The sequence below is a fragment of the Syngnathus typhle genome, linkage group LG16 (genome assembly GCF_033458585.1).
Source record: "Syngnathus typhle isolate RoL2023-S1 ecotype Sweden linkage group LG16, RoL_Styp_1.0, whole genome shotgun sequence".
Classification (NCBI taxonomy): domain Eukaryota; kingdom Metazoa; phylum Chordata; class Actinopteri; order Syngnathiformes; family Syngnathidae; genus Syngnathus; species Syngnathus typhle.
The window spans coordinates 6,277,773-6,303,933 of record NC_083753.1 but is presented as its reverse complement, the minus strand read 5'-3'; the positions used below and the strand labels follow the sequence as shown (position 1 = coordinate 6,303,933).

At 44.3% G+C, this 26,161-nt stretch overlaps 1 protein-coding gene across 1 annotated transcript in view; it reads left to right on the top strand.

The window, feature by feature from the left end:
• Positions 1-3,415: 3,415 nt before the first annotated feature.
• Positions 3,416-26,161, top strand: part of myt1lb (myelin transcription factor 1-like, b) — a 63,061-nt gene continuing 40,315 nt past the window's right edge. The window contains exons 1-3 of the mRNA XM_061302110.1: positions 3,416-3,573; positions 22,493-22,602; positions 25,957-26,002. Of these exons, the coding sequence (XP_061158094.1) occupies positions 25,957-26,002 (46 nt within the window). The 5' untranslated portion in view covers positions 3,416-3,573; positions 22,493-22,602. The remainder of the gene's footprint in view (positions 3,574-22,492; positions 22,603-25,956; positions 26,003-26,161) is intronic.

The following is a 26,161-nucleotide window of genomic DNA, read 5'->3' as shown; positions in this document are numbered from 1 at the left end:
GTTCAGACTTCCACCAACTTCTATCTACATCTTATACAGTGACTTGATGGCTAAAGATTAAGTGTGCAAGTTTTGGTGCAAGAAAAGTTTGTTTTGAAATAGTTTACAAGGTATACCAACTTTTTAAACGTGTTAGTAATCACCAAATTACTATAATGCTAAATAAAGTATTTGGAAGCAATTTAACCCACATATTTTTAATGCTAACACTGTATTTGTTATTGTTATTCATCAATTTTAGATTGGCAGTTTTATTAAAATACAATTCTTTTAAATCCTGAACAAGAAAAAAAACAGGTTACTCGAATCCAGTTCTTTAATTAAAATAGTTTAAAAGCTCAGTAAGCCGTCTCATTGCAGGTCCAGAATGCTAATTCCTCAATCCTGTCAATTCCTGATAAAACTTTGAGAGCGCACAGAAACGGAAGAGTTCGCATTGCAGCAACTGGTGAGACTGCATGCTCATTGAGATAAATAGCTTGTGGTGTTCTAATAAGGCTGACCTGCCATTGTACAATGGGTCACAGTGACCTATAATTCACAAATGAGGTTTTGGAATAATCAAAAAGAGCATGATCTCATCTTTCCACTGATATATCAACCGTTACGCTTTGCTATCGTGGAGTTAGCCGGGCTTCTGCAGCGCCCATTTGTAATCATTATGAACAGCAATCGACCAATCAGAGGGCAGTATTTACAAAACAATTGTTCCTATGCTAGTTTATGGTGATTATATTTATGCAGATCATTTTTTACAACGCTTCACAGTGTTTGTTTCACGACACTTTCGAGGAAATGAAATTGCTTTGAAGCTTGACCTACCCGAGCGATATTGCCCGGCATCTGGAAAGCTACCTGACTCATTTTGCTTGGGCGCCTCACAAATTTGTTAAGCGCTGTAATTGCAAGTTGTCTCTTCTTGACACTTGATGTCAAAAGGTTAAACGGTGATTACGTGTGCCATAAAGAGCTTTTTCTCGGTGGTGTTTAGATCACAGCACAGGTGAGTGCTTCTTTCCTGCCCGAGGTCCTCGCAACGGCACTATTCAATTGCGAGGGCGCTAATGTATTCATCCGATGAATGCGTACGTATGTGTGTGTTTGTCAATTTGCGTGCCGTTCTTTCCTGTCATATTTGTCATTCCACACTCGACCAAGTACACACACACATTGTATACACCCCCCCCCACACACACATGGAAGCAAATGATGATATGAGGTTAAAGCTTGTTATTCCTCCTCTGTCTTCCTCCCAACGCAGCAGCAATGCAGTTTCTCTTCCCTGAAGATTCAACTCTTCCCGCGCTCCCTTTTCTCCCAGCAGCTCGTCTCCCTCAATCCCAGTGAACAACAAGTCTTCACCTTCTCCCACGCTATTATCTCGAGTCCCACACTGCACTTTTTCCTCCTCCTTCCCTTCCCTGCCCTCTGCTGCAACTCGCTTTTTACTCTGCAACATCCACATCTCCAAACTCGGTAACATTTCTTTCCCTCCGTCCGTCCCCCCGCAACCATCTCGTCCTTCATTTTCTGTAGACTCTCGAAACAACATCGAGCGGTAGACGTACATGAACATTACAGTAAAAAGCCTTGACAAAATCGAATTCAAGCCAAAAATATTAAGGACTATTTTGATTGACGGAGCACTTGTGCCTTGACACAAATGACGGTGAACCCTGAGTTGGATGAAAGAATGAGATTCAGTAAACAAAAGAAAGTACCGTGTACTCAGATGGTGTCCCTAATGAAGAGTCCAAGGAGTATACGATAATGAATGAAATTGTGTCATGAGTGGACATTGCTCCACTTTTGTTTCTTGGTTTAACAATGAATGAATCATGCTGATTTGGCATTAACATAGCCAAATAAGAAGTGGAATTTACTAATACAGTATCGGATGCCCTAAGGGTGTCTGTGTGTCCCAACCCACCAGAGTAGTTATCATGTCTTCCTCAATAGCCTGGCAGCATTGTTGCAAATAGCTGTTTGTTTTCGAAAGAAAGGGAAAAAAACAGTGGTATGCCATTTTATTCATGTTGTCATGAGGAGGATTGAAATCATTTCCCCTTTCTTCTTATTGGCCATCTTACCCCGTTTTCTTGTGACTGATCAGTTTTAAAATCAAAACAGGTCAGCGATGTGACGTCATGCAAGGCGTCAATTTCAACTTGGACGCTTTTGCACACAACTGTATTTTTTTCCAGAAAATTCCAAATTCTATGAGCCTTGAGGTTGCGTATTTGTAAACGGCGCATCCCCAGACGACGACTGCATCTTTTACCTCCTATTTCACCTTGCCTATTCTTTATTCAACCCCTAAGAAGGATAAAGAAAGCTTGACGCCTGCATCTCTTTTATATACGGCATAAAAATAAGACCAGTATGCTTTAAGGACACACCGAAACGCGTCTCGGGATTAAATGCACTGCACATATTTCGCGTGAGGCCGCCTGCCCGCCCCCCCATCATCTCTCGTCTGCCGCTCTCGCCTTCCCTCGCTCCCTCCCTCCATCGCATCCCAGGGCCCGTGGGAAGAGCAGACTCTGGGAGCAGACAGTCTGCAGCCCTAAATATATGTATAAGAGGGAGAAGGGGAAGGGAGGGCACATTAGCAGGCAGAGGAGCAAGGGAGAGCGAATGAAGGGATGGAAGGAAGGAGGGAGGGAGGGAGCACATACTGAGTGGTGGAGGACATACATTGCACAGTGTACAGAGAGAGCTACAGAACAAGGAGGAGAGAGGAAAGCAAAGCAAAGAGGGAGCATTTGGGGTTTCAACTCACATCCCTCCTCCTCCTCCTCCGAGAAAACACATGCTCACACACACTCTCTCTCTCTGACACACACACATATGCATAGACACACACACACACACAGGCAGAATTGCTTTAGGGTATACCAGTCGGCTTTGGCAATCCTCCCCTTTGTTGTTTCAGCTATTGGTTAGTCTCGGCGGCAGCGTGGCGTGCGCCTCTATCGTTGGGGAGGGTGTTTTGTGTTTGTGGAGTCTAGCGGGCAGTGTATGGAAAGGATGCAGCTAACGGGAGCCGGCCGGGTAAGTCCGTTCCTTCCTTGCCTGTCTTTCTTCATGCTTGCTACTCTCCATCGCCTGTGAGCTGCACCAAGCTCTCATCTCTTGCTTCCTCAGCCTCTTTCTCAGTCTGCTTGACACCGTCTCCTCCCAACTGTGCTCTCTCCATCCCCGCTTCCTTGACTCTCTCTCTCTGGCTCCCCCCCCCCCCCCCCCCCCGCTCCCCCTCTCCAGGCTGTGCCTCATTGGTGTGTCCTGATTCCCTTTTTCCATTCGGCTCCGGGCCCATTGGTCGCCCGCCTCCCGACCATTATCTCCACTCGTCCAGCCCTCTGTCATCCTGTCTCCCTCCGCTCTGCCTTCTCCCATTCCCAGTCATCTCCAAAGTCGTAAAATAAAATGAGTTTGCGTGCAATGCGGGAGCAGAAGTTTGCACTGAGCGCATTAAATGAATCGGGGGAGAAGTAAAGGGAAGGCTGTCAGAAAGAAAGAAAGACAAGGAAGCACATTTTGGAGAAAAGTTGAACCAGAAGACTGCAGCTGGTAGGTAACTTGCACTTCTCATCAAGATAAGCAATATTTACATTTTGGACAGAAAAGCAACACATGCTCGGCCAATCGTTGTGTGTGGATAGTTGATCTTTCTCGCATGTTGACTTGAAAATGATCTGAATAATGCAATGCACATTTCAAAGTTTGTTTTCAAAGTTTTTTTTTTCCTTAAGTGAATAACTCCATGCAAATGCTCTGCGTTTGGGATCTTCTTTACAAATGACATTTTGCAGAATTAGTGTTGTTTTGGCGCTTTGATATTTTGCTTTAGTTGTCATCTGAGAGGATGCAAGGGTATGGTTGGATTTGTTTTGGACGCCTGCAAATATAACTCAAGACATATAGAAAAAAAGATCAACAAAGAGAGCTGCTTATATTTTCCCTACCTCACCCTGCAAATTGTTCCAATGCATGAACTATGATGAAGAGTTCATAGAAATGATATGTAAACCTATCAATATTAGCACAATAGTGCGCAATAATTAGTCAACAAATTAATTGGATGCCAAACAATATGTTTCATCCTCTTTCAAACAAAGAGGATGCTGTGAAATGATGTCCATTTTTCTTTGCACAGTCACCATGTGGGGACAGCTGACTTAGCATAAAGTGAAAGCATAGTCTTTGGGGTCTTTCTCCTCTGCTAATATCTTTGCTTGTTAAGGAGAGACTGGTGTTGTCGTGCGGCGGCCGGCGAATGTGTCGCACCACGACGGTGCCTGATGTGCTTTGCGGCGGGCGGGCGGGCGGACAGGAAGACAGGCCCCGCTGATTCAATTAGAGAGGGAAATCACGCTACCCTGCTTGTACTGAGAGCAACATTACACGGGGACCCCCAGCCAACCACTGCCCCTCAGCCCTTTCTCTCTCTTGCTCTCTTCTGCTCCCTTTCTCGCTGTCTCTCTTTCTCACTCACTCAACTGTCTGCTCAGAGCTGCAATATATATATATATCACTTCCCTTAAAGTTCCACTTTGGCTGTTGATATTTGAATCAAACATTTGTATCCAAACACTGTTTGGTGATGAGAGACAAGTTGAGTAGAAGAGTGACATTTTTTTTACTCCAGTCTCTGGATGGCGGAAAAAGTGAGTCCACTCCCTTCTACTGCAGCCTAATGAATTGCAAAAAGCCCTCGGGGATCTCCTGCACGCAAATAGCAGTGAATGCTAGTGGTTGGTAGTGGAGATATCTTAAAAAAAAAAAAAAAGGGTTTCAGTCTGTAGATTAACTTTTGTGTTTGAGACATTGAAAACGGACCATTTTGTTCAATACGTCAACTGGACTTTGTTCCGTTTGATTTTTAATGCTATCGTGGTATACTTGTAGACCTCCCGTGAATATTTGGCGTCCGTTTGGCCTCGAGCTTCTTGAGAAAGTTTGAGAAGATACCTGGGGAATCAACTTGCTCTTCCAGTCTTCTCAATGACGTGGTTAGGCAAGGGCAAAGCGGGGATTGATCCATCTGAGCAGACACAATGTCAATAGTGATGTCTGCTCAGTGTGAGATGTGGTCGCTCTCGTGTCCTTCACTGAAATCTCCCTGCAACGTTTGATATATAGCCGCCATCAATTAAGCCGCCTTCATCGTTGAACTCTATCTACTCTCATTCTTACCCCAAAAACAATATTAATTACCAATTGGAATGGATCAAATTTGAACATCAAACAATTACAAAAAAAAATTCAAATGTCACACAGCGAGAATTTTCCTTTCAAATATTCTCTCTGACGAAAGCCAAACAGTTCTACTTTCTTGACGTGGATTTGACATCACTGAAATGACAAAATCAAACATGCTGCCATCTACAAATTCCAAACTAGCTTGGCCTTTTTTGTGGTACGGTATTTGCTGTCTCAAAACCATTTCCCATTCATTGGAGAAAGAAAAAACGCCAATTGGGAATAAACTAAACTTGTGACATCGTCACTGGGAGTTGTGTGTGACTAATTTGCTTCGACCCCATTCACGATGGCGAGTGTTCACCAACAACGTTGACCAAAGTACCGAACACGTAACATCCAAACACACGTGTCATTACAATCAAAAAAAGAAATGATGAACACGTTTCCAGAGGAAGCGGACTGTCTTGTCGTCTTCGTGTTTAAGCGTCACCCATTTTGTCGCTTTACCTTGAATTGCAAAACCGCCTCGCTTCTGGTGAATGCGCATTTCTACAGGGAAGAGACAAAAGGGCTGGTATCGGGACGGATCCTAAATATTTAATGCGGGGATTATCATGGCATCTGCCTGTTATTTGCATCTAACGTCCGTCGCCAGACAGGAATTTTGATGTGGGTATCCCTCTTGAGATAGCACGGGAGTCCACCATGCACACACGCACGCACGGCCGTGACTCTCCTCGGGGAAAACATGATCTATCTCCTGGCGGGCAGGCCAATTAAAAACCAATCAGGCTGCATGAAGTGCGCTGGTAATGGGAAAGCCACAGTGGTGGAAGTGGGCCTGATAAATGGACACTTTCACCTTGTGGCATAACAGCCTCCCACCAGCATCCATCACCCTCAGGGACAAGGCTCTCCTACATGCCACTCGCTGCCACTGTGCAATATACTGTACGTACACTCGCTGACCACAACATCAGGGACAACAGCGAGATCCGATGCAAAAAAAAAAGAAAATTCATTCGGCAATATGTATGTTGTAGTGGTTTGACATCATACTGATTGTTTGACTTTTTAATAAGAGCCGCGGACAATGTTATTCAGTACAGCTGTACGTTAAGTGTACTGAAAAAAATGCACAAGGAAGAAAAGTGGAAAAAATATATATTGTGATGGTTATCTGCGCTTAGTATCGTGGCAAGTAACAGTTTCGATTAGCGGCTCAGTAGATGGCAGTGAACTTCCAGCGAAACGTAAGAGCTTGTCATTACAATGGAGAAGTCAAATATTTATAGAAGAATGATTTTTTTTAGTAACGAAAAGGAACCTCAAACTGCAGAAAACAATTTCTGAGATTATTGCAAAGTGTTGTCAACTGAACTGTACCATTTGCATTCTGGGGTGGGGGGGAACAAATCACTAAAATAGCAAAACCATAGACTCAATCCCTTGATATGCTTTCTGGATGTGTCGGGTTGTTTGTCGCAAACTTGTCACGTATACTATTTAAATACAAATGATACAAAAATACAAAACAGTGGTTGTATCTTTGCCCTCCAGTTGTAAAGGAAGGCCACAAACGATGTGTGTGAGGGGATTCATTCCATTTCAGAAGCTGCTGTGACCTACTTCACACAGCCAGGCAGCTGTAAATAAGGATTTTCATAACCTGCTTTAGCCTTTTCCCATCACAAACACAAACGGCATCTTGAAGATTGTTGTAAAGAGCACCCGAGTCGCCGTTTCGAGTGTCGCTATGATATCTTCAAAGCGCTGACCTCGGTCGGGACTGCGCGAGTTGTTTTCGGGCCATTCCATTTTGCTTTTTATTTATTCATTTATTTATTTATTTTATTCCAGAATGAAAAGAAGCATCGCGATTCAAGTCGTGTGTTCGTAAAAGAAGTTGCTCAATCAGGTGGTTCCATTTTTCTGGCACTGTTGTTCTCCTAAGATATTCTAGCAAGCCCAACCTGAATGTAAACAAATAAAAGATGAATAGCATCATACTATTATCTCCAAACGGACCCTTATGTCTGCCTATATCTCAGCTCAGCTAGTCAAGGGAACATGGACTGATAATGGCAAATGATGACTAAACAGGCATCCATTATTCACGAGAGGTCACAATCTCCTTATTTATGCTTGCTCCATCAATCGGATTTGTCACTTTTGATCTCTCGCTCCGTCATGTCTGCAATATTGGGTGAATATTACGATGTTTGATGGGTAATTGACGATGGCGTGCGACAGCGGTCAAGATGAATGTACGCTCGATGGGAGCAGTCGGGATGTTGTGCCGAAGGTGAGTCGGGCGAGACGAGAGATAAGTGGGGATCCAGTCGCCGGTTAGAGAAGGAAAATACAAATGATTATGAGCGCCCATGACCAACATCAATGTTCTCCATCCGAGTGGACATTCTCAGCCGTTGGATTTAGAATTATTTATAGAACTTTGGGATGGCCATAAAGTGTGTAGGTATCTATTTAGCCTCATTCAGTGCCATTTATAGACGTCAAAGATATGAACTGGGCAGGCAGTGAATAAGTTCATGTGATATCATCATGTTTGCATATAAATTGGAGTGGGGACAGCGAGGCATGGGAAGGAATAGAATCCCAAAACGTGTATCGACTAAAGAGGACATTGGAGTGTGCTGTATTTATTTCAGTCAGCACTCCGAGTGCTTATTGTGATAGACAATGGAATAAATGATTCTTATGATCACATTGTTATTGTCGCAGACGATTTGAATTACCGTATTATCCTCTCGGTCTTTCTGGGCTGTCGTGACATTTTCTGTGCAAAAATAGAGCTTGTGTGAATAAATGAAAATTGAAATAAAAGTAGTGGTTTGGTCAAGCATGTAAGGGTGTGTGTGTGTGTGTGTGTGACAGCGCTGGGAGGAGGCAGCCAGGCAGACATGATGTGCTCTGAGCCGCAGCGTCTCTGTGAGGGTGGCCTGACCTCTGCCTTCAGCTCCGCTTCACAGGACAGCAGCAAATGAGAGGTGTCATTGCATGACAGCAGCACAGTCCCTCTTAAGGACTGACGGCTCTTGCAACACACACACTCACACGCATGCGCCAGCGTGGAATCCAACGTGCAAATGGGTCGCCACGTATGGACACAAGCATGCAAGACGAGGGGAACGCTCGCCGCGATTGGCGCCGAGTCAGGGATACGATGGATGCGGAAATATTGACAGATATACTTTGGTTGAAGCTACTCTAGATGTGTATTTTGTCATCAAGTTTTGCTTGTCGGACATGGGTTGAAGGTAGAGGGCATCCATCTTGCGTTGCCATTGTTACTGAGAACTTCTGCTTTTTTTTTTTTTGCTGAAAAAATGTGATCCAAGTGCGAATTTCCAGTGAAAATGAGCATTATTATCCTTTTTGTTTTTTTTATAAATCTTATTCATCTGTACATAATGTCATGGCGAGTACGTCTCTGCTGTGACTCAAAGTAGAGCACAGCCACCTGCCACCTGGAGACCTCCTCCGACAAAACTACTGACAAGGCAACTTTGAGCCTTCATGTTCAGTCCCCTCCAAGACACAAACACTTCAACACAGGCCCATGCACGCATGCACGATTATCCTCATGTACCCTCTCCTTGCTTATCCTCCCTTTGCTCCCTCTGTCAAGCTCCTTTATCTCAGCCTGACTGTCTCCCAGAATCCTGTGCATCTCTTTATTTATTTTTTCTCTCCACCTCCCGACCCCCCCTTAGCCATTTTGCTCTTCTGCTGCCGCCATGCATCTTTATCGTTATATTATTTTCCCTAGCAGGATTTCCTCTGTCCTGCTCGATGATTAGCTCAAATGTCTGTTAGCGGTGGGTGGCGGTGGAAGTGTTCCCGTCGTTTCTCGCAGTTAACGAGTGGGGCCGGATGGCATATTTACCGATATCAGGACGGCTTGCTATTGCTCCTCATATCCTCGCCAATCCGGGATCATCAATTGCACCCCTCTTTCCCATGCATAATGAATCAGACCCACCAGACAAGCATGTGGTGAAGAAGGAATTGAAGGAGTGCTCAGAAGAGGATTCTCACCCCCTTTTTTATTGCCGAAATGTATTCAGGTCATTGCCAGGGCCTCGTTGAACACAACTTGTGCTGAGCTCCGGTGTTAGAACCCGTGTACTTAAGTCCTGAATTAAAGGCACTCCACATTTGAGCTCTTTAGTCTCAGCCCCGGCCGCCCCTCGCTTCCCCGACCAAGGTACTGGCCTGCTCGTGTAAGTGACCTAATTTTCCTGCTCGGCCCAGCATTTTCTGCTATGAGCTGTTCCAAAATAGAACGGCTACAGCAAAGCATGGCTTTTCTCATTTCCATCTTGCATAACAGGAACCAAACACCCCCTCCTCTCTCTCTCTCTCTCTCTCTCTCTCTCTCTCTCTCTCTCTCTCTCTCTCTCTCTCTCTCTCTCTCTCTCTCTCCCCCCTCTACCCATAGCCCAACCTTAGCTCAGAAGCAAAATGGCACATCCTCTCACAGGCTTAATATCTACCCCTTCCCTCACTGAGGAAGTTGTTGAATTTAATAAATTCATTTTCTTTCCACATCTCATCTTTATAGTAGCTCTTTTACAATGTATGCAGCGCTAGTTTAGTAAAATACTAAATCGGCCTTTCTCACAAGCATTACATTTTACAAATCTTGTAAGCCATTCCCAGTAAGATGATGAAAAAAAAAGACTTCTAAATGCCCTGTCACAATGTTTACTTAGCTGACACAACCATTTCTATCCCAGTACACCAACTTTACTGTTCCAAATCATGCATGAGTTAAGTCAACTTGACGTGACATCACAAGAACTGGACCAGATCCATTAGCCAGGACACAAGGACCAGATCCAGATGAATATTTTTCTTAACACAACTTTTGCTGTAACAGACATAGACGCTAACAATAAAACCAAAATAAGAGTTCAAGTCCGTACTCTACGAATTTCCCGTTGTTGCCTTGGCTGGAGATGGAGATAATAAGAAGTTGAGAGCATAATCATTATTTTATCCATGGCAGCAGTGCTTCTTAACGTGGACTGTAGGGCATCTCAACAAAGCTAATGTCGAGAAATGGAAACAGATGGAAGGCTTGATTATTTGATCTGCAAAGACCTCTTGGTGGGCTTTGTAGTAGCTGGACTAGACTGCTTAGAGGCAAGCAAGAGAGTGGCTTGGATTTATGCGCGTGTGTGTTAATGTGCAATGGTGTGGGTGGCTGTTGTGTGCCTGCCTGCCTGCCTGCCTGCCTGCCTGCATGCATGCGAGATCTCGCTGGCCCATCTGTTCGCATCTTTGAATGCATCGCACGTGCCTGCATGCTCACCTAATAATAATAATAATAAAATGATTGGTCACACACTTTTTAATACACACTAAGTGTACATACTACAGCATTGTTTGTATTTATTGCCTCAGCTCACACAAACCACCTTGCCCATAATAAGGATTCTTCCATTGATGATAAATCATATGCTTGAGTGTGCATCCCACATACATGACAGAACATTTGTTTGATGATCTCTCGTTATATACTAGCGGCAGTGTTTGTCGCTCCGCTGTATGCAAGGCCCGACAACAGACGTAAAACAAGGATTCACGTGTGCACTTTGACCAAACATGCAGCCTCTCAAATAATCCCTGTTTGCCAAACACAAACATACACGGTCATCCAATGGCGGTACATGCGATCCCCCCCTGTCATGCGTTAGGTTGGAGGACATGGCCGGCTGGTGTGTGCGTGACTGGTGGGCCACACCTGTCAAGAGTATTCCACAGGCTGGGTTCTGATTCTATCTGACATCCTGGCTGCTATGGGAGAACGCGCGTGTGCGTGTGCGTGTTCGTGACCATTTGAATGAGTCACTGTTATGCCTCCGCTGTTCTGCTCCCCCAGAGGACCCTGTCTGACTGGTAGTTTCATTTGTCGATGCGTCTTTGTCACGTGTGTTCGGCCTCTGTTAACAGCTGGCTTCATAGTTGCAGGAGGAAAAAAAAAAAAAAGTGTTTGTACCATGCCTGTGCAACCCAACCCAATCCATGATGCCCTCAAACTCTTTTTGCATTGTGCATTTTTTGGTTTTTCCACACGGCAACCTTCAGAGAAATACCCTGAGCCCAAATGATTCATTGTAGTGTTGAATTTTCTGCTTTAACCCCCCGCACATCACGTAGCCAATAGATCTAGCTCCCCGCTTGCTCTCAGACGTCATTCTTCAATTATGGCTGCCATCGTCCAAGTATTGTGAAGCAGTTGTACCCTCCAGTGATTTTCAGCAGCACATGCGCTTGGCTGAAATATTCAGCCGAGCTCCCAACATTACCTTGCATGTATAATTACCGGATATGCTGCCTGCTGCTGATAACTCTCCCAAACAATGTTTGAAGGGAGGAGGGGGCAATGAATCCCCAATGAAGTGTGAAGAAGACTGATTAAAATTGCCATGGTCAAAAGCCAGCACACCAATGTGTTCTGCTCTTGTGGGCCAGGGGAGATGTGAAGACGGGCTCTGCTGTGCTCTCTATGCTTTGGAAATGTTTATGTATTATTATTTTAGGCTGGTTTCTTTTTTTTATTACCTTCATTTATTATTCCATTCAGAGTCTGGCCGTGTCTGGCATTTTCAAACGCATTAGCAATGATCAAGAAAAGTAGTTTTCAGCGTTCGGTTTTGCAACTCACAGTTCAAAGTGCAGTCTAAGTGTGTGCATGGGAGCAGTTTGGATTCTTTTGGTATCTTTTGAGACAGGCGCAGCTAGAAAAGGGTGTTTGCGCCGTTGTGGGAGTGAGCATTTCCTTTCTGGTGACTGGTTAGCAAGGTTACAGACTCACTATAGATGTACGTCTGTATTTCTGTGTGTGTTTTTTGCAATACCTATAATAACATAATTTACCTTTTTTTTCAGTTCTTTCGTTCAGCATGCATCTACCGTAATTTTCGGACTATAAGTCGCACCAGAGTATAAGTCGCACCAGCCATAAAATGCCCCAAAAAAGTGGAAAAAAAACATATATATGTATATAAGTCGCCCCACCACCCAAACTATGAAAAGAAACGCGACTTATAGTCCGAAAATTACGGTAAATCTGGTCATTCCAGGTCATTTTCTTTAAAGGACATATCCCCTTACTTTCCCCACTATGGCCTTTCTGATCCAAATGTCTGCGCGTGTGTTTGTGTGTACGAAAGCCCAGGCGCCTGGGAGCCTATTTGCAGGCGGGACTGGATGGCGTGTGGGCGTCAAGCGCAGGGCACCTAATTACAGCAACGTCTCCCACAGCCTGCCTGCGTCTCCCTCAGCTCCCCCCATGTTTGGGCGCCTTTTTCCCCGGCAGAGTCGCATGATACGCACCCCTTATCTCTGAAGCTTTGGTCTCGGGAGGACCCCACCTTAGCACAAAGGAGCTCCACAACTGATTAGCCAGCTTAAATGAGATCCCCAGCTAGTCGGCGAGATGTTCATTCTCTTTGTTGACAGTTGTCGTTTAGCTTCTTAGCCTAATCCGTTGATTTCTATATGATATCTTCAAAAACATCTTTAGGGACCTCGTTTGGGCTCTGTGGGCAAGTACTTCACGGGCAATCTGGCCAATTGTGCATCCCTGGCCAAATAGCTTTTTCTATCATCTATTGATATACTGTGGATGTACAGTTCAATAATTGCTGGTTATTAGGGAGCTTTCTGGAAGAGGCTGTTTTCCTGCCCAAAAGGACAGCAGCAGCAGCAGCTTGCTTTCATCTCATTTCAGAGGATGAAAATGCAGAGAGACAATGTGGGGGGAATAAAATGGCTGCCTATAATGGAAATGAGTTCTTCATTTACTTGAGCATTTTCCAATAGTAGAATAGATACAGTGGTTACAATTGAGGACACTGCCTGATGCTTTTGCGCTGTCTACCCAATTAATGGCTGAGAAGTTGCAAAGCAAGAGACGGACTTTGTTGGAAGGAGAGGGGAAGAAACAAAGGCTGACACAGATAACATCCATCAGTGTGGCAGCAACATGGCCAGGTTTATCATTCTAAAAAGAGGGATACCCACACGCCCCTCCCATCTCCTCTTTCGCTTTTAGCATTCTCTTCCAAAAGCTGGGAACCAATAAGTGGGCCAACCCACATCAGGGATTTAGCTATCTGGCTGCAGAGGACTTTGAATGAATGTGCGCATAGCAAGACGCGTGCTTCATGTGGGAATGACTGTAAACACACGCAGAGGTGTCAGAGAGAAGAAAGATACCAAACCAGATAGATGGGCTTCCCTCTGAGCGCCACACCGTTTCATGGGAAATGTTTTAATACGATGTTACAAAGGGAACGCTATTTCGGCATTGCACGGAGAATAGAAATGCTGGAGATCTCATGCACCGTAGAAAAATCGACCAAACAATTGAGGTTAACGAACATCGTATTTCATTCGGCCTGGCCTGACTGTCTTGGATTGGAAAGGCCGGGAAAGAAAATTGTGCCTGAATTGTGTCACTTGAAAAATAAATGAAATAAATCCAGCGCGAAATATACTTCACTTTGAGCCCTCGTAATTATCACTTCTCTGTACGTGCTAAATGAACAGTGGCAAGTTGCTCTTTTCTTTATGGAGTTGTGTGACATGCTTTTTTTTCTCCCCTCCTTCACCTGCGGACAACAATACGAGGCAAAAGCCAAATCACACTAGCAACCAACGGCACACGATTTCAAAAACCTATGCGTAATTTCCATGACCAGTGCACCATGCATTCTTGTTCCTCCTCCATCTGTCTCTCGTTCCCTCTCTGCCTCTCCCCTATTCTTTTGTTCTAGGTCCATTAAAGTTGTCCTTGACGAGCAAGCGAGTGTATTGCAGCCTTTAGTTGAGAGGAGCCATTCAAAGCCTCCTTTGCGCGCCTGTTGGGGCAAGAATAGGGGCGGGCGGGCGGCCGGGCGGAGAGACGTCCAAATGGGATAGTGTCAAAATAGAAGAGAAAGCCTTTTTCAATTGAGCAAACACCTTCCACAAACCACATTGAGCTGTGAATGAGACGGGATTATAGTTAGAGGAGGATAATGTGGAAGTTCTGGGGCTCTGAGAATCTTGTTTGGACAGACAGTAAATAAAATACACCGTTTAACTAGGGGCTCGTTAGGTTAGTTGGTCAAATGTGAAAATGCCTATTGAACTTGGTTGAGGACCGACCGATCTAAACAGACCTTCAGGTGTGTTTCTTAGACCTTGGGTGTCAAGATCTGGCCAAATTTGGACCGCAGTGTCATTATAATTGGCCCGCAAAGACAAATTGTGCAATGTTTTCTTTTTGAAAATAGGGAGAGGAGTTCATGTTTGGACTTTTTTATAAAGCACCTTGACACAAAGCAAAAAAAACAAACAGATGGCACGCTAGCAGGTAAAGAGGCAGATATATAGGTGGGAAAGCAAACAGATGATGAATAGACAAGCGGCCAGTCGGGCAGATTGGCCGAGCGCCGGACAGCCTGGCTGCTTTCCGCCCGAGAAGCATGGGCCAGAAATTGTCGCTGGCAGGCGGACGTGCAGATGGACAGAGACGGAGACACGAAAGCAGAGGGATAATGGAGGAAGAGAGATAGACAGGCTGGCTGGACCAAAGACAGGAAAGCAGAGCTGCAGACATGCACCATTGCTAGCAGGACAGGCAGTTGGAGGAAGGAGACGCAGGGACAGCAAATGCCTTTGGCAGAGCGGGCGAGCCAGCTAGCCTGAAATAGAGATGCAGAGAGGGAGAGAGAGGATGAGGTCAGAGCACGCTTGGCTGGCTGATTGTTGATCTGTGTGGCATTGGGCTGGCAGAAGATTCTCCTCAGGGACAGAGCAGCTCCCTCTTTTGCTCCTCCTACAGCTGGACTGAAAGCTAAGCCTCGGAGGAGACTTTTCGTCCACATGCATGTAGCCATTGCTATCGAGTGATGGCCGGGGGTTTTGAAACGGGAACGTTTTTCCACTACCTTCAGTTATCACTGCAGTAAAATATGTCCATCACCCAATTTGGGGATCAAGCGGGCTCCGCTTGGAAACACAGAGCATTTTCATATCCTGAAACTTTCTTGCTTTCATTTAAAAAAAAAAAATCCTTTATCCAGTACCAATCATCTTATAATTGTGAAAATAAAACATATATGTGTGAAAGAAGAGAGAAAGAGAGCGAGAGAGACGGGTTGGGGGAGTTTTGCGTTTTGCTGCAGGCGGCAAAGCTGCTCCAAATGTCCATCTGCCGGCTTCACAATCCACCTGAGCCTGCTCACACATGTGCAGATTCATTCACTGAGACACACAAAACAACATGCACACATGCAGCTGCGCTCATGTTAACGTATATGCACCCACGTACACAACCAGGTCATGGCAAAAAAAAAAATTCTGTATAAATCGGTTTGGAGTCAAAATTTGTTTTTCATCATTTCATATACGATCAGTGTGTAAGAAGTAGCTTAATTGCAGAAACTCCTCGTATAAACCCCGCAACATATAGGCTTTCTAATTTGAGCTCCATTGAAGCTTTGGCATCCATTTGCATAAAAACATCCCACCTTTCCAGGAGCTGTCACCTCGCCGTGGCTGCAATATGCAGGGTGATCGCAACCTAACAAGTTTCTTGACAACCTTCCAAAAATGCACACATCCATATTTCACAACAGGTGTTAGGGACCGTACACTATGTGGGCTAGGCGAAGGAAACTCTACGCACAAACCAGACATTTGTATGAGCACACAATTGATTATCTTTGTCCAATGGAAAACCTCAAAGAAGCAATAACGATGTCTTTGGTGCAACAATATGAGGATGACAAAATGTCTTCAAGTGATTTTTATTTGTACTGCTTTGGTGTAGGGAAACACTTGCCCGAAATATAATAATGATACAATTTGTGATTGTTCGGCCTATAATCATGCACAAAAGCATGTCTGGCTTTTATGAGAATGATCATACGACTTGAAATGAATGACACAATTAGGTGTTCACTGGAATGTTGAGCAATAAAATCCTGCTGAAGACCACAGAACAGATGTACTCGACGTGTTTCCTGAACACTCAGCGAATACGTCAGCTGTAACCGATAATTCCTCAAAGCGTCGTGCTTGATGATGTGCAGAACAACGCTGAGGACAATTCAAATGTTTCAACATTTGTCATCGGGAGATATCTGATCATTTGTTGCCTATTCGTATGTCATCTATAACCGAGTATTGTATTTTTTAAATTCTTTTCTTAATCAGGACAACCGAGAATCTGCTCATTTGAAATCATCTCAAAAGGATAATGTGAATGACGGGGCGATTTCCTTCAATTGAAACGCACTCGTGACGCCCGATTCTTCCCACTCTTGAAATTTAGCAGTGAGTGAGGGGGCATTCTCTCACAATTCTATTATGCTGTTATTTTTGGTGCCACAGGAGACACTGACTGTGTAGAGACTCCTCAGTGACTAATGTGTTTGTGTGATCAACAGGGGTAGGCTGCCTCCACACACTTAGACACGCGTGTGTGTGTGGGTGTGTGGGGCTGGATTTGAGATGCAATTTGGAGGGTGTGCAATGTTTTCCTACCTTACCTTTAAATCGTGTGTGTGTGTCAGAGAAAAGAGAGATGGCATGTGTGTACAGTAGCTGGGTGTTCTCTCTCTCTCTCTCTCTCTCATCCTTTCTGGCTCTCCCCCCCTGCAGTGATCAGTGAGTGTTTTTCTGTGTGTGTGCCTGCATTTGTGTGTGCAACTCTGAATGTTAATGACTATGATGCTGAGCGTTTGCATGCCTCTGTGTTTCACTGCCTATCCAGCATTGAAAGTCGTGTGTGTGTGTTTGCTTGGCTCTGTTGTCATCCCTGGGTGAAGCCTCGGGACAAATGGGGTCATGTGACAGGCAAGCCTCCCTATCTATCTGCAGCCTGCATCATTGGTATTCTAGGTCGACGACACCGGCAGCAATGTGGGTGGGGGGGACAAGGAAGGGAAATATACGGCTGCCGCAAAACCAGCAGGCCTATAGTGTCGATTTATCCGGAAGATGTGATGATGTGCCTTTACCAAAACACATAAAAACATAAATTCATGGATTCAACCTTCTGCTCTATGATGCCGCACAATTCGGAATGGGAACAAATACCGCTTCTACCGGCCACATGGAGGATGTCGATATAGACAGCTGTAGATTTATAGCGTCATCTTGTCGTTAGCCGTAGCAACGTGAACGTTTCCATCATTGAAGACATTTTCTGAACGCGTATTCAGCTTCCTCGGGAGCGCGACTTTATTATTCGCAACCTCCCGCCGCCGCTTGTGAAGTCAACGAGAATGAGCGAGTAGAAAGAGATGAGAGGAAAAAGTCGAGTTTTGGGATGGGAGAAATCCAAGCAGAGGAGAACAATAGATCTCGGTGCATTTAGACGTGGGTGCTGTTACACCACACACACACTCAGACATGAATATCTACACAGTACGACATCAGTGAGGATATTCTTGGTCGACTGAGTCAGTGGCACCATGCGTGCTCCGGGTAGATATAGTGGGCTCCCTCGCTTATATACATTCTATCCGTCCGTCACACTGGGCAAAAAATGAGTCTGTGCTCCTATAGTCTCAATGCTCCGGTCCATGCATGAGAATCACAGGGTGTCTTTGAACATGCAGCTTCTGACAGGCTGCCAGCTGGCTAGTCAGTTTTACTCGTGACTGACTGGTCCTCTGCAAGCCTCAGGTAAAAAGATTCCAATGGTTTCTCACATTTTCATGTATTTCATAGATAGAATGAAAGGTAATATTCTGTTATTTAGTTCCATGGTTATGCTTGGAGTCATATTCAATTCCGTTTGACCAGGAGCCAGTGCAGGTTTCTCAGGAAAGGGGTGAAGGAGGTTCTGGTAATGATGTGGGCAGCTGAACTTTATTTATCAAATGTGGAGTGGACCAGAAAGGGGGATTAATATAATCGAGGTTGTTGATGAATGGGCTAAGATGGCCATGGAGTGCTCAACTGTTTTTTTTTTTTCAACCATGTCTGTACTCCTTTTTCGTTTATTTGGTCTTGATTAAAACGAGTGTTGGCCAACCCGAGTCCCCAAGAGCTTGCTTGAAGAAAGAAAAATAAATATGTGTGATCTTTAATACCAAATGATGTCCTGTGGCTTTTCCGAGTACAGGCTCTGTCAACTCACTGTACTGTTGCTGCTTGCTCTGATTCCTAAACACACTCACACACACACAGACACACATGCTTACTATGTTCGCTTTAGTCCGCTATCTTGGTTGGTGAAGCGAACGAAGGCTTCCCACTCTGATAATCAGCCCCTCATACACAAGCTGGTACATACTTTCACACAGCAGTGGGAAAGAGAATTGGGATGAGAGAGTGAGGGACAGACAGAGAGAGAGAGTAATTAAGAGCCTGGCTCTCCCTTGGAAATCAAAAAGAGTGGTCCTCTCTATCTCACTCCGTTTCTCCTCACACTGGTCTGATTGCCGTCTGGCTCTCTCTGCTCACCTGAGTATTCCGCCAGCCGCCGACTAACAATGCACGGCGCTGTCGATGACCCCGCTGTGCGTCATTTCTACCCCAAAATGTTAGGAGGCAAGACGAAGGGTCGGGCTTTCACTCCATTTATACTCAGCTGTGCATGTGTTTTTTTTTTAAAAGCCATTTTGCCACCACGCTTGAGTTTGCCCCTGTTGGCATTACAGATGAGTTTAAGCGTGTCAAGTGGCAGACAAGGACGTCATGTTTACGTGTCACGGCGGTTCAGTCCAGCAGGTCACTTGCTTTTGAATAAAAGAGCAGGTCAACATGTGGCTTTTACCTCGGTTCACTCTTTCTGATTGATAGGAGCAGCGAGGTCATAAAGCAGCAGTCCTTTTCAGCACCTGACGGCAAATTTCACCTTTGTCACGCAGCAGATACATTCGCTGGATTGGATGATTGAAAATATGCTTGTAGATCTCTTTGTCAGTTCATCGGAGGGCTGGCTTGAATTGAAGCTGGTAAAATGGAGACTTTGGAGAGGAATAAGAAAAAAAAGAAATGCTCGGCTATCCTCTCAATGAACCCGAGCTGGGCTATCTTTCCACCGCTTGAGCTCATTATTATAAAAATGTGTGGCCCAGAAAAAGAAAATCAAAGGAGTGAGAGGTGACATGAAACATTGTGAAGATATTCAAAGAAACAAGTTAAATGTCCTCACTTTGTCTTGGAAACGGTTCAATATCAATTCTCTTGGGGGTTTGTGGTGCATTTCCCATTTCAGGATTCTGATGTGCATTTGAACTCTGACTCATAGTCTGGTGCGACTTATCTATGATTTTTTCTTAATTTCTATGACATCTGTGCATATTCTCTTCTATATAAAAAACTTAGACCTAAGTTGATGTTAAGAAAATATTTTGAGGAAGTATTTGGAGAATTGATGCAGATTTATATAATTATAGGAGGCCAATTAGTGAAGATTTTGATTGAATAGATGAGTGCAAAAAAAAAAAAAAAGATTGATTGTTTTTCCTGTTGCATTATATGCTGTATCAGTATTTGTAGAGAAGGAAACACTTTTCATTTTGATATCGTCCCTGTAGTGGCAATTAACACTCAGAGAGGAGAGATCTCCCCAACAAAGGTAATTCATGAATCATAGTCATTGACCTTTCCTCTGGCCATCTCTTTTTTTTCTCGCTATTAGGAGAACACGTTTCATTCAGGTTTTATTGAATGCTTTGTCTTGAATCTCATTTGATGCTAGCAGTACAGTTATTAATTGAAACAGAGCAGTGCGAGGACAAAAAAATGCAAAGGTGCCTATCAAGAGAATTAGATGAACCTACCCAAATGATGTTGTTGGATTTGTACACGTTCCAAACACCAAAAGACATTTTTATCTGTCCTCTTCGATCCTTGTCCTGCACAACACTCAGCAGATCTTTGATATGCAACACAGAGATATGCCAGTCTGACCCAGTCTGACCCAGTCTGACCCTCAACTTGGCCAGAAATCCATCAAACACACGGAAGGGCTCTGAAAATTGTCAGTTTCATGTGGAACATGATGACATTCGGGCGAAGAAATCATTTCAAGTGCGTGTGTGTGTCTCTGTGTGAGAACACAGGATATAGAACACAGAGTGAGATTTCATCTCTCTGCCTGTATACATATCTTCTAGAATGTAGGTCAGGCAGCGACAGTCCCTATCAGAGCCTGGGAGACGAGCTTCGATTGTGCGTGTGCGCATGAATTAAGCATTCCTGTGTACCTCATTGTCCTCAAGTGTCGTATGTGCGTTTTATTTCAATAATGGGTAGGATTTCTGCGAGTTGGTGTGTCGGCGGTGTTTTAAACTCCTGTCATGTACAATATGTGTCACGGGAAATGTGACAGCAGTCATCACATCTCCCGACACGGAGCGCGGAAAACGTAGCCATTGTTGCGTTGCTTTGTGGATGACAGAGCAGCCAGTCTTCCCCGGCCGGCTATTTGTGGTGTGTTTCCTGGCTTTGATAGATAGAGGAGGCTAGAGAAGGTCAGACATGGTACTCCTTATTCTTCCAGGAACACTCATTGAGTTGCAAACGCTCACACTCTTGTACAATCCTGCTTTTTTTTTTTTTTTTGCAACAAAAGAAGAAGATGTGAATAGCTTTGAACATATGTGTTTGCAGCTGTCTGTACATCTGTGTGTTTGAAGGATTGTGTGTCTGTGTGTCTGTGTGTGTGTCTTCTCGGTGGGTGTGCCCCCATTGCAGTTGGAGGTCTATTATTCCCTTCTCCGTGCTGCACACATCGCTGTCCTTGGTGCTGAAACTCGCACACAGGAGCCACGAGGAGAATGCCTTGCGTCGATTCCACTAAGGGTGCAGCAGGTTGTGTTGCATTGTATCCATTCCTATTGTCTTTCTTTCAATCGCTCTGCTAGTGTCGAAAGCCCCCCCACGCATTTTTTATTTCACACATGCAGACCAAAACAACAGGGGAATGTGGGATGTGTCCTGATGAAGAGTCACAGAGCTGTGATTTGTCATCAGCCCCCACATGAAGACCTTCATCAGAGGACAGAGCCAACACTTACACCCTGATTATAATGACCAAGAGGCCAGGATGCCTGTGCCTTGTGAGGGAGGGAGGGAGAGCGACAGAGGGGAGGAGACGGCCACAGATGGAACAATTTGGACAAAAGTATCGGGACAGCAGCCTACAGAAATGTAGAATTTAGAGCTTGTTTGTGTTTTGTAATTAGAGCAGCTACTTTCAGCACCAAGGACAGCGATATGGGCAGTACTTTGTAATCATAACTGTTTCAAATCTTCTCTGGTGACTTTCTGCGTCAGAAAGAAAGATCTCGTGTATTGAAAGAGTGAATACTTGTACTGGTATCAGTTTGGAAAAAAAAAAAGGGGATGGAACATATCCGCTAACAATGTGATGCTTTTATCGAATGCTTGTCACAGGTGTTGCTTGCCCAAAATGGCAACAACAAATGTTTCTGCTTGTGCTTTTTGTGTGACAAAAAGCAAAAATGCGAGTCCCGCTTGTCCAAAGTAGAAGCCCACTTAACTGCCAACACTTTTTACATACTACACAATCGGCACTCTGCCCACTCACAGCTTGCCCACAGTTGTGTTTGTCCCACGGGAGCAATGATTGTTTTTCTTTGGAGCCGCTTTGAGATGTGTTGTGAATGACCGTGCGGGCGGGCGGGCGGCTGTGTGTGCGTGTGTGTGTTAAACGACCAGTCTGCAGCTTCCCAATGTGGCTGTAATTTGTTTGTTTGCGCAACATCTGCTTTCCCTCAATACATTCTTTCAATTAGCAGCGTCTGAGTCCACGAAACAGACATGCAGGCAGTGTTTGAACGACACCTCTATAGTTTTTTGTTTTTATCTACTACGTCTTCATTCCTGGTCGAATATTTGACCTTTTTAACAGAGAGCGACCTCTTTTCCTTTCCCTCTCTTCCCATTTGCTCTCCTTGTGTAACTCTGCGAAGGCTGCAGAGGAATCATGGAGGCAGGCACGGATCATTAGCTATATTTGTCCCCCACTTCCTGCGGAAGATGATAGATCTAGCTAATTACCCCACGTTGCCAAAGCCGATCGCACATGACAAGCGTTTGTCTCAGTGGTAAAAATCTGCATTGGCTCCGCCATGCGCCGCATAGCTGATGCTATATGATTATTCATGAGCTGAGTGAAAGGAGAGGAAGACGTTATCAGACGCCTCATGTGAATGTGATTGTTGTGAAAATGATTTTAATGATGGATCTTCTCCCTCTTTTTCCTTCAATGTAGAAAATGAGTCTGGAGGAGATGTGGTGAGCGCTTCCTCTCCGAGTGAACGCCAGTAGGTTACAGTGGAAGCAGAGGTCGGGAAGAAGTGTCACAACGCCAAACCATTGCAGGTAGAGTGCAAGCCCTCGGGTTCTCTAAAAGAAAAATCTATTGTCAAATTTCGTCCAAATATAACAAGGTTACATGCATTATGACGATCGGATCAAATTAAAGAATTTTAAAGAAGAGCTGAACTCATCGACTATCATACTAATGATATATGATCTGATTACTCGATTAAATAATCGATTCTAGAAATATTTAATAGTGACAGCCCGAAAGAAAATATCATTACAAATGATGACAAATTTTTATTATTTCTAATTAAAAAATGGTATGAATTATTTTTATTATAGTTATTTTGATATCATTTTCTTTTTTTAATCAGCAACTTATTCTCGCTAAGTACCCAGGAAATAGGTGCCATGTACCTTGTTCCTACGTCAAAACAAGGTCAATACCCAGGGCACTTTGTTGAACATTCGACACAATGGACGTCACACTCAAATTGTTTTTGTGCAACATCAGCGGTGGTCCACGTTCAAGGTTCCACAAGCAGTATTTTCCAGCTCGGATTGCGTCGTAAATTGGCACAAAAACAGATTTTCTATCATTACCAGCAAAGAGGTTGTTGCGCTGGTGTTCTGATCAGAGCGCTTCATGCTCAAAGCACATCAGTGGTACCCAGAAGGGCATATTTCTACACTGGTTATAAAGTCCACACCAAATTTGCGTCTCCATCTTTCTTGGTCGTTCACTCGCTCTGTCTCGTTCTCACTCGGTGCCCACTCAGACGTGGAAAGCTCGGCAGCCTTTCACGCTAATTCAGATGCACTTAGCATCGGGTTGGCACACGTTTGCTGTCACTAGATGATGCATGGCGCAGCTATTTGCAGAGAAATTTGATCATGCCGATGGAGGTTTGGTGGCTCTCTCGTGCTGCTTGGATGGAATACCAATATGTGTATTTTTTAATTTTTTTGCATGGATGTGCGCGTGTGTTTGTGAGAGGGCGGGATTGGTTGCCATGTGTGAAACATTCTCCCGAAACTTGAAGGTTAAACAAAGACAAAGTGATGATTGCGTGACATGTTTTGACAGATTTCTTTTCATCCGTCCCTGTTAACAAAATTCTAAGCACACACGGTCCTATCTTAAAGCCTGCGTAGCTTACCATGTTTCATTTACGGTGAGGTTATTAATCGTGTCCATCAGAAGTTTTTTTTATATTATGCTCACTTTCCCCCTTTTTAAAATTCCACATTCATTTTAGCCTGAATAGCTCACATATTTTTTTCTGTTTAAAATGCAGCCAACTTAATAAACGGTTGACAAATAGAAGGTTCTAATGTGAAGTGCTTTTGCAACTTTATAACTGCCTTTTATTCCGGGTGTAATTGGCACTTGAAATGATGGAAGGTGCTTCCTCCTTATTGTGAGTATGCGGATTGCGGACCAGCCTTTTTTTTTTTTCTTTCTTTAAATGATTTTTTCTAATTTAGTTCAGCGATTTATACTGCAGATGTTTTTGTGCGGCACAATGTCGTGAGGCGAAAAAGAAAATCATCCAGTGCATGCCTGCACTGTTTTGGCCACTTCACAGTTGGCCATAATTCCACCAACAACCTGCTGAATTTCAACCGAGGCAAAGGAGGGGAAAATTGTCCCAGCCCGCCCGTGGCTCATGTGTGTGCATTGCTCAGGCATCGCACAAATGCAGCCGCTGGGGCGTGGAACAGGCACGCATTTGATTGACAGGTGAAGGTCAGATTCGCCCACACAGTCCTGCAGGTGGAAGGCATGCTTTGTTTTTCTTGATTTTTCTTTTATATATTTGATTTACCGTCATTTTCGGACTATAAGTCGCACCGGAGTATAAGTCGCACCAGCCATAAAATGCCCAAAAAAGTGAAGTCGCTCCTGAGTATAAATCGCCCCCCCCCCACCCAAACGCGACTTATAATCCGAAAATTACGGTAATTGGTTTATTCCGGATAGAAACATAAAATAAACAAATGTCTCGTAATTCAACAGCACTTCTCGAAATGTTAAAAATGAAGGTGTATATAACTTCAATCAGTTTTGACTCATCCCCACCACATTTAATTAAAACAGATTCCTGGAGTTGGTCTTATCATGGTGTTAAATTCAATTAACACATTTTGTGAATTTATTAGGCTACACTGACTGCGCAATATGTATCTTCTAAATTTACCTTTCCTGTACACACTACTAGCTACACCTGCAAACTCTGAACGTATCCAAAAGAAACAGAAATAATAACATCTTTGGCTATTTCTTGTACCACTCCCATCACAGCAAAGTTTATTTAGAAAATGGACTGGCGGCCTTGCACGTAACCCATTTATTGTTTTGAAGTCAATTGAAAGTTATAATAGTGTATATAAACTTCTGCAAGGCCATAGAGCAGCAGCTCACCTGCTCTAAAGTGGAGCCAAGGACGCCTCTCGTCATTTTCAGACATGTAGCCTGCAAAATACGGAATAATTTGCTCGCTGGGCAGTTGCTCATCATTGTCCGTCATTTGTTCATCGACATATTTATGTTCTCATCCTCCCTCACAAAGACTTAAGGTCATTTCATCCCAGCGTAGCTGCTAATATTTACAAGATATCTCTGCCTTTCATCATTTTATTTCCCTCCCGTTGAAACATTTATGGGCATTCATAAAGAAACACGCCATTAAGACTGAAGGGCTCGACGGTGGCCTAAGTGTAGTATCAATAAATCAGCTTGAATAAAAAAAACAGACATCCAAACAGGATCACGGCCCCCTTATTGTCCAAACCCAGGCTGGAGGAATATTTAGGGGCATCTAAAAACGAAGAGGTCAAAGGTCATCAGGAACAAGTGATGTGGAGAGTCGTTCACACTGACGCCAATCTAATTTAAATATGGAATTGTAAGCTATACATTATAATGCTATGGATGGAATGAATGTAACAAATGAGTGATTGATAGATGTGCGGATAGATTGATGGATACAAGAAGCCCGATGCCGTAACAGAGGCAGGCGGACGGCGTGAAGCCGCCATCAAAGTGCCAAGCTTAACACCCAACCTTCACATCCCACGGCTCTTTGTGTGGAAAGCACTTGGCGCCGCTGCAGACGTTGGCGCTGATGTCACCGCGCATCTCATTATCTCAGCACGTTCAGCCGCGTGCGCACTACGAACACCTCCGTGAGTTCAGTCTTAACGTCACGTTGCGTAAATGCCGATGCCCGCTTTCCGCATTGTGATGCTGATTTTAAAATCATCGAAAAAAAAAAAACAAACCCAGAGAAAAGTGGACGTCATATGTTTGACAAGTATGAAATGGCGTTGTATCTAAATGATGGATAATTTAGTGATGCTGTCTGCAGCCAGCGCTTAACAGCTTGTTTGTGCCTTCCTTCTCCGCAGATGGAGGTGGATGCAGACGATAAGCGCCACCGCACACGCTCCAAAGGTATCCGCACTAATACACACAGCCATTCAGGGTGACCTTCACTCCCCCGACAGCCAAACACACTCGCACATATATATATCGTACACACCACTGCACATCTCACACAGTCACACTTCAGTTCCCCACGTCACCGCGTACCCTGTCTAGAACTTTTTGGTG